Here is a 9661-nt window from a genome sequence, read left to right as displayed (position 1 = left end):
CACTTAAGACAGTATGTGGGCTACTATGTGTCAGGAAGTGTAATCAAATTATTGAATTCCATCTTTAGTTACCCATCAGGTATTCCAGTTACCATAATCCCAAATAAAGGTCTCCTGCCTTTTTTAAAAATAAAACTCCACGTGAAGTATTCTTTTTCATCCCCTTTAGTTCTACAACTAACAACATAGAATAATGTCAGAAAGCTAGGAATTCTCAGTCTAAGAGCAGTTAACAATCACCAAAGGCTCTTAATACAACTGTATATATTGTCCCACCCAGGATAGGGCTGATCCAATTCTAGCAATCCACATGAGAGTTTGCATCAGACTTGAACAACAAACCTAACCCTTTAAATCAGAAATACATTGTTCTTACATAGAATTTATTTCTTGCATTTTATTCTATATTACTACATGCTACTTACTGAAAAGTAAACTTCAAGTAGGAACATCCAGCAGACTTCTAGGCAGGATTACTTTACATAGGCCTGTTACATACTCAAAACTTCTAATATTCTACTTAACCTTTTACCTCATTAAAAGATTGATGGGTTTACATTTTAGGCAATTTAAGAACAGATAATAAGTTAATCTAGGACTAGTAACTGCTACATACAGACTTCTAGAAGATCAACGTGATAGCAGTTGGCTAGATCCTTCTGTAGCCTGTGCGCACATGACAGAGGATTTACACAAAAATAGTACATGGCTTAGCAGCAGAATCTCAATGTGACCCATTTCAGATTAACTTTCCCTATTGGTTATTCTCGGAAGGAGCTGGAGATCTTCAGGTTTTCTTCAGCAATATGAGCGTGGCTAAGCACAGAAACCAAGGCTTTGGTGCCAGAATTTGGTGTTACTACTTATTACTAGGGGAGTTTTAGATGAATGGAAGAGGTGAAGCACCATTTTCTCCACCTTTCATCTCCAATATCTTCGGTGCTGTGGTCAAGTTGGCCTGGTATGACCAGGCCACCAAAACACAGTATAGATGTGGTAATAAATACTTTCAAACTTCATGTTTATTCCACTTCCTCTGCAACTGAGCACCTAACATGAAATGGCAGTTGACACTTCCCCCATTCTACCCCCTGATAAAAGGAGAGCATCAGTATTTCTGAAGTCTGAGTGCCAAGAACAGATTCAGACAGGAATGAAGTTGCCCTTTCAATCCAGTGTTTACTACGTCTACAGTGATTAGTTAGTGGCACACGTGTCAGTGCAGAGGTCAGATATAATGAACCAAGGCTGTAAAATGCTTAATATGTTAGCATTTAATATATTAGATGTCATCTTAAGCATCCGAAAGACTTTGACCCTTCCTTTTCAGTGCAGATAAGGTAGTACCATATTTCAGAATGATTTCTTAGCCAGTTCTAGACTTCGCCACCCATGAGACATGAATTCATAGGAAAAAAGCCCCACAGACTTACACTGATTTACTGCACTGAAAAAATTAGTCAAAACTGCAGCAGAGTAGCTACAGGAACAGCTGAAAGATCATCTTTAGGTTACAGAGACAAGCACTTGAAAATTAGGAAAAAAAAAAAAAAAAATCAGGCGTAGAGACTGGATATGCCACTTGCATATGTATCCTGTGTAGTGGGGTATCCTGCATTCCCACAAAAGACAGAAATATACGTATGAAAATAACTGACTGAACTGCTTTTACCAGCTAAAAAGTACTGCACCTTGCATATGCTAAGTTTATTCCTCTCTGTTTCAGTGAATTCCTCTAACAATCCCTTGTGCCAGTAAACTACTATATTTAGTTCCTCCACCTTGAGGTTCTCTCTGGGGATTTGAAGAAGGGGTTAATTTGATTTTCCCTCTTCTCTCAGAAATCCAGATGCAAGAGAGACTCCTTTGGAGAAAGAAATGTTTTGAGTTGCTAATACACTTTTCAACTGCACTGGGAAAAGAGAAGATTAAGACAAGTGGTGGAATGGAAAAGACAGCATGTTACTACAGCAGATACGAATACAGCCTGCAGGGTCTTTGACTCACAGTAAGTTGGGCAAATAAAGGTGCAGGCACTACTTTATATGTCAGAAGCATCACAAAACCCCACCTCTATCTCTTGGAGGGAGCTAGTCAGACAATCCAATATATACTGCTACCCATGTTGGGGGAGACAAGGGAAGAGAAGAAAGAGGTATCAGATAAAGCCTTCGAAAAGCAGTATTGCACAAGACTTGATTTTTTTTTTTTTTGATCAGCTAAAGAAAGCAAGATACTGAGAGAATGAATGGGTCTGTCACTGTCTGAGGTTGCCTGTACTTGACCCTGCAACACCCCAACCATAGATCACTGCTGGAAGGACACTTCTGACTACTTCTGGTGCTGAAGCTCTCTTATGTAGTCAAGAAACACTAACCCACCAAAAAAGCTTAAGCAAATGAAGTGGCTTAAAACAACAGGGCATTACATCCTTAATGGCACTAGACTATTCTATCAATGAATGCAGCTTAGCAATAATATATTTTCCGTATCTCAAGATCGCGTTAAAATACAGCTGCTTATTAAGTAGCTACACGCAATGAGCCAGGTTAGTTATCTATCGCAAAGTTATGCTGTGTTATTTCAAAAGGTGTGTTGTAACTGTGTTAAGCACTTTCTTAACCATGGTTCATACAGGCATTGAACCTTAAGTAGAACAGTATTTGTATAGCACCTTGAAGTGTTTGTCCTCTCTAGATCTTAAGAATTAATCTTTTTATAAAAACCATTCATGGCAGTGAGTTCTTTTAAGTCTCTGCATAAGTAAATACATTTTTTTGTAACACTGTGGCACTAATATAAATATCAGCCATTCCAACCATTGTATCACAGAATGAATAGGGTAAGAGGATGCTTAGCACATAATAGAGGAAAGAGCCGAACTATGAGGTATAAAACCAAAGTACCTTCTTAAAAAAAACACACCTGTACTCAGAAATTGTGCATCATCTAATAAAAATGCTGCGTGTCTTAATATGACTACTTTAAAGACACCTATATATCTGTAAGTATTAATCTTAGGGTTCTTTAAATTACCAGTCACTATTGCAGTGGTGTTTTAAGTCTTAAGTTGCAGCTGTACAAAATCTACACACTGTCCGTAACTGTGTAAGTACTGCTTGCACAAAGGAACTCAGATTTTGTAAAAATCTAGCGTATACCAGTCACAGCCTGTTCCTTGCGATTCATGCCAAAACCAAACTGAAATGCTGACTACATTTCCAATATGTTGTCAGTCAGCAAAGTACTGAATATTTAATAATTTAATTATTAGAGGCCATGCATTGCCCTCTAATAGCTGAAAAAAATCATTATGCTGACAAATGCTAGGTCTGCAAGAACACAAGCAATATTAAAAAAAAAAAAAAAGACATTTCAAAAAAAGGTTTTTCCACCAAGTAACACAAAGATGAGCAGTTTTGAAAGGGTGGTTATGATCTCCTCCTTCTCCCCCTGTTCCCCCCGCCCCAGAAAATACAGAACAATATATCCACTATGTCCTGTATTTAGATACTATTTAAGTGCTTGTTTTTGCTGGGGTTTTTGTTTTGTTTTGAATTAAAATAGACTTTAACTCCCTTTACTTAAGTGCTTGTTTTTGCTGGGGTTTTTGTTTTGAATTAAAATAGACTTTAGCTCCCTTTAGCACAGCTCAGTTTAGTGGCAGTACATATCCTCAGATTTTACTTAAATCTCTCTCCTGCACTTATCGGCATTTAACATTTTCATATAATAATTTAAATTATTAATTCATTCATCATATAATTTCATGTCACTTTACCTGGCAAGATCAGAAGAGTTTAGCAATAAAATAACTAAAGTTACTTTTCTGTACAAAAAGAAAAATACCGGTCATTTGTCATTAAACAAGTCCAACACGGAGTTTAATGGCACAAAGCTTCCAGTAATCAGACAAATCGTTCTTACTATGATCAAGCCTATGCAGGTTCTCAAATTCTCAAAGTAGCAGAAGGGGTTAAAGATTGTTCAGTATTTTTCTTTAAAGTGTCCATCAGATGTCAAAAAATTCAGATCTCAACTTATGTGCTATTATGCTGCAGGTCTAGGTGCTTTAAGACTTGGATCCCTTAAATACTTACCTCTATCTCCTGCAATTGCTCTTGATTTGTTGCATACATTTGCTGTAAAGATTCTTCTAGTTCAGTGTTACGGTCCAGTAGTGTCTTCCCAAGCTCAGCAGCAAGGTGAAGATCTAAACAAGAAATCATGTTTGCCCGTAAGTTAGAGCCAATAATATAATCTGGTTTTAAAGCATTTTAATAAAATACTTGAGGTGGGTTTTCATTGCTGTTATAACTAGTTTAAGTTATTTCCAGTACCCAAGAAGAAAGTTAGATTATACTTAAGTAGAACATTCATATACTATCTATAATGCAAGTCTAAGTCAGTCCTGAAACCTAGAAGATACTCTTGTTCCATGAAGCTTCCTTAGTTCCTTTGGTCCTTCAGCCACAGGTCAGACATATCCAGCCACCTTCACTTCCCACCATCTGCCTAGTACTGCACCAACATCTCTACCCAAGGTACCTGTTAGCTACACTTCACCATGTTTACAGCACTCATATTTTAGTAGAATAAGCATAAAAGACCCTGTAAATGTTCATCAGGCTAGACCAAGGCCAAAGCTGACTGCACTCTTACTTTGCTGTTCTTGCCCATTACCCCTTTACCAAGGAGCTCAGGTCATACAGGATCAAAGTGCTAAATTAAAGTTTCAGATGCTTTTTATGGTGAAACAATAATATCAAAAGACATAAAACTGATAAAGAAATGTAGCTGTTCTGCTTTTCAAGCTCATAAACCTAGGAGACAAAATTGTTTTATGTGCTCCAAAACATCATTTTAAATGTCGTTTGTGCTCGGGCACTTAATCTCAATTTCACTTCAGTCATCTTCAATCACCTCCAGGGTGCAATGACTGTAGTTGTTTCAAATTAAGAAATAAGTCATCTGAATGCTCAGTTCCTTTCTGGAGTGAAGCTTGATATTTGTTCAACAGTATCAGTAGTGCTAGATATTCTATATTATTATGTTTAAAGACGTGTAATTTAAAACCTAACATAATGCAACAAAGAAATAAATCTTGGTGTTATTGCTAAAATTGTAATTATTCTGTGCAGGGTAATACATGTTAAGAACCTCTACAATTTTCCACCTCCTTCTCATCACTTGGACCATGACCAGGTTATCTCCTGCATGCGTAAAATACAGTCTTGTTAATTTTCACACAGAACTAGCATCACTAATAGGAAAGAGACAGAAGAAAAGTCAAGAAAAACTTAGATTCACTTCAAGAAGCCTTAAATCAGTATACAAGAGACATGTACTGCATCATCGGTAGTTGTAACTAGCTGAGGAAAGGCATGCCATTTTCATTTCATTAAGATGTCCTTGTTTTAACATGTTATCTTACCTCTTTCCTGCCCTTCCCCAATTATCTTATCAGCTATTCATTGCAATAGATAGAACACTGTTCCAAGATTGTTTTGTGCTAACCTTGAGTTTGGCAGCGAGTCCAAAATGATTACTCCATCTACACACATAAGCCAAAGACCAAATTCAGACTTACAAGGACAAGTGAGTAGGAGCATTTGTCTACTAAGTTGTAGATGTCCAATTCTGGCAAAACAACAGCTGTGGTGTTTTTTACACATTCTTTACAGCTACAGTGCTTTGTTTCCTACCTTAAGGTCAGATTCTTAGAATAAATGCCACAAAAATTATTTAAAACAAATCATACTGCATGGGAGTTATTCACAGTTTCAGAAGATGTATGACTAGGAGCCACATGGCGTACTGATCTATACTTAGGAGTTTATCCTGACACAGCTTTTTTTTCATTGTAACACCACTTGTTAAGAAACACAGCCTATTCTAGAGCTGGGGTTTAAAGTATTTGGATGAGGAAACCTTAAGGCATCCTGCTTAAGTTTTTCCCATTTTTTTAAACAGAGATTGTACATTGTTTACCCATGGGCAGAATAACTGCCAGCCAAACACCAAGCTGCTTGTTCTATCATGTTACAGAATATTGTAGTCTTCAAACTCAGTGAATCTACCATCCTATATAAAATGTGGAGTCCCAAACCACAAGTTCTCACACTACACGGGTCTTTATGGGAGCCACAATCTTTAAAGCTAGTCAACAATACTGGCATCATTCAAGGCAAAGACTAAATAGTCCATTCTTTTATTTTAATACAGTAGAATAAGAGCTTTAGAGAGGATTTAGGATTATGTTAAAGACGTAATGCATAATGGAATTACTTGCTGCCACTTCCCAAAGTGAAAGTTTGTTTTGATGTTTAAGTACATTTAGGAGTTGATAGTTTCATTCTTAAATGCCCCTTCATCTACTAAATCAAGCAGCACATACCAGACGGTACTTTGAATACAATGCAAGTAATAGAATTCACATCGTTAAATTTACACACCCATTCTGTTCATTAGAATGGCAGAAGCACAAATGAGTTACCTTGGGAGAAGCATGCTATTTTGTAATTAAGGCAATTTGTTTCTGAGGGGGAAAAGACAACTGGAAGAGCTCAGGAACATGCAATAAAACCCTAACTCCTACCCCTAGAGAAAGCAAGAACTGAAACAATTTCACCGCTTCTAAATTAAGAATTTGCTTTGCATCCATTTTTCTACATTGTTAAGTACCTATAAGCCCTATAAAGAGCATATTTTAAGAGATGTGCAATATATACGTGTTCAGATACAGAAGGAAAACAGTTGATTTACATTTCTCTTAGTTACAATACTAGAAGCACGCTGCATTTTCTGTTGTCAATTTATGTGAAGTAACAGCTAAGTAACTGCCACAGACACGCATTTTTCCTTTTCACCATGAAGATGTAAACAGAGAGGTTTTTAATAATGCAAACTGCGTACGTGCAGATCTTAAGATCCTTGGTTTAGTAAATCTGATCAGTTGTACTGGTGTTTAACAGCTCCATCAGCAATCTCTAAACCAAAATAAGACTTCAATGATAGGTCTTCTGTGATCTTAAACAGCCCTCACTTACCAGCACTTCTCCACAATCTCTTCTGACAGTGTTACTATAATTGAGAAAAAGATAAAAACAGTACCAAAATCTCTCTCTTCTACTTTTTCATAACCCATCTAACTAAATGATTCAGAGACTTTTCAGTCTAAAAATAAGCCTGTTCTTTTCAACAGCAAAAGGCATTAGTGCAAGACATATAAGGAAGCCTGGCTGAAGTTTACTTAACTGTAGAATTAAACCCTTAAATTTTTACTTATCTTCATATTTCCCACTCCATGTTCAGACTACCGTCTGTTCTGTTAAAGTGAGTAACAGCAAGATGTAAAAAGAACAGTCATATAAAAGAATTCTTTTCAAAAGAATGTGTGCTTTGCAGCACAATATGGACGTTGCAGAAGGAGGATGGCTGTTCCCATCCTTAAAAGAATTCCATGAGCATTCTGTTTTCATGAACAGCATGCCAGAAAAGCCCACCTCCATTGTCAAGGCAAAAGCTTACGGTGGATATGAAGACTGTCAAAGTTTTTCCAAAACTCTACCCTAATTTTAAGTTTCAAAGACTGGCTGACAAGGACTACATGCTTGTTTCAGGGTGCTTCCTAAAGTTTTGCAACCTAGGTTTTCTCATAAACCTACTCCTCAGTTTTTCAATGTGCACTGATTGTTTGTGTTGTAGAGAGTTTCATGAGGCCTTGATAAGCAATCTTACTAATCTGTTTACATACATTGGTATTCCTTAGTCTTAGAAGGAAGAGTATCTTTCAGACTCCAAGAATAAAGTGTAACAGAACATTTAAAAAACATTCCTGTAAGGAATTTCTTCTTTGCATTTCAACTTGCCCATCAGTTTATTTTCCTCCTTTCCCTTTTGGCAAGGCTATCAGTCACTTCCCTTGAGGCTTCTAGAGAGAGAATCCCCCAGAAAGAGATTGTTCAAATATTGGGAGAGCGTTAACCAACCCTCAAAATGCACAAACCTCTAGAATGGAATATGGTTTCTTACAAGTTCACAGCAGAGCGCCAAAGGGTGATCATTTCACTCATTTTCATTAAAAAATGAAAATAAAGAAACATCAGTAAGGCAAGAAGTCAGTTACTATATATTGTGAAGTCTGTTTGTAGGTCTTCTACCCCGTAAACCAACATAGTAAAAAACATTGCTAAAGTGTCTTCAAATTTTCAACTCCCTTCCCTTTGACATCAAACTACGGTTTCAGGATCTTATTTAAATGGATTGATTTATATCCTAGAGCCATGAGAACATCTATTTCAAGCAGAGAGTACCTAAATACAGCTTTCAAACAGCTATTCTATAGTCAAAGCATACAATTAGAGAGACCTACTCCTGCCTCAAAAAAAAGTCTGCCATCAGATGCCTGATCTCGGTGTGAAAACTGCTTAGCTAGGAAGAGCTTTCAAAACTAACTTTCTTAATGGTTTGTAGTACAGTAGCACCTACCAATCCCAAGAATTAATGTACTTGAATGTAAAAGGCAAAAGCATAAGGCTGGAGTGTGTTTGCAGGAAGCCACTTGACAGCTTTGAGCTGGCCTTTTAAAACGAACTCAGGATTAGTAACAGAAAGTAGAACTAAGTAAATACCAGTGGTAAATGCCACTAAGCTCTTAAGGAAATTGCACATTCTTTCCGTATCATGTCTGTAGATCTTTAGTCCGATTATACTTTGTGTATTCCTGTGACTTCCTCCACTGTGAAATAACGTTTACCTCTTGCATATAGCGTTTAAGACCTATTGAGAGACTGACATACAGGAGCTAGATACTTATCATTCTGATGCATAGTGGAGTTATTTGTATATTTTAAGAAGAAAGCTTACAAAGTTTTTCATAATGGAGCTGCAACTAATCGAGCACAGCTACGTTTACATCGACTGGAAGCCCGTACAAAAAGGGCTCAACAGGGCACAACATAGCAACCCACCCCGATGCTCCCAGCACCCACTTATTTCCAGCGCCGACCCTGAACGTCCTGTCAAGGCGCAACTTTTCGGAGGAGAGCCGCTTCTCTCCCTCCCTCCCTCCCTCCCGGGCGGTCAAGTGAATTAAGTTTGCAGAGTTACGTAGGAGGCATTGGGCGTCAGATACAATTACTCACCCACTGCATCATAATTACTGCAAATGGTCCATTAAAGGAAAATTATCATCAATATGATATTATCAGACAGCGGGTAAATGAATAAAGGAAAGTGCTTATTCTTCCATTGTCCTGTTAATAGAGACGTCTTTGAAATTGATAATGTGAAGGATGCCACCTCACTGGGGACTGTGGGCCAGCAGCATGTGGAGGGGAACTGTGGGTGATGGCACAGAAACAGGACCCACCTTTTGGGATGGAGGTGCAAATGCAGATGTGCACCTTTTTCATCTGATTGTCCAAGAAGTGGACAAGGAGAATAGACTGGGACTCCTGGGCAAGGTACCATCTCTGTTCAGGACACCCTCACACCCTTCTGCCCAAGGGATCCAGCGCAGCAGCTGGTGCTTTAAACTCAGTGCCAACAAACTTTAAGTGAGCTGAACCCAACTGAACATGCAAAGCCAGGCCAGGGTCAGATCATCAGCCTGCCCTTGCTGTTAGGAGGCTTTTCTTCAACAGCTATATCTGGGACC

At 37.9% G+C, this 9661-nt stretch overlaps 1 protein-coding gene across 1 annotated transcript in view; it reads right to left on the bottom strand.

The window, feature by feature from the left end:
- CDR2 (cerebellar degeneration related protein 2) overlaps positions 1-4209 on the bottom strand; it is an 8312-nt gene extending 4103 nt beyond the window's left edge. The window contains exon 1 of the mRNA XM_009649542.2: positions 4101-4209. Coding sequence (XP_009647837.2) covers positions 4101-4139 — 39 coding nt within the window. The 5' untranslated portion in view covers positions 4140-4209. The remainder of the gene's footprint in view (positions 1-4100) is intronic.
- Between the last annotated feature and the right edge of the window lie 5452 nt (positions 4210-9661).

This window comes from Egretta garzetta, unplaced genomic scaffold, assembly GCF_000687185.1.
Source record: "Egretta garzetta isolate BGI_Z169 unplaced genomic scaffold, ASM68718v1 scaffold292, whole genome shotgun sequence".
Taxonomy (NCBI): domain Eukaryota; kingdom Metazoa; phylum Chordata; class Aves; order Pelecaniformes; family Ardeidae; genus Egretta; species Egretta garzetta.
Note: the sequence above shows the minus strand (reverse complement) of the source record. Positions and strands in the feature narration are given on the sequence as shown.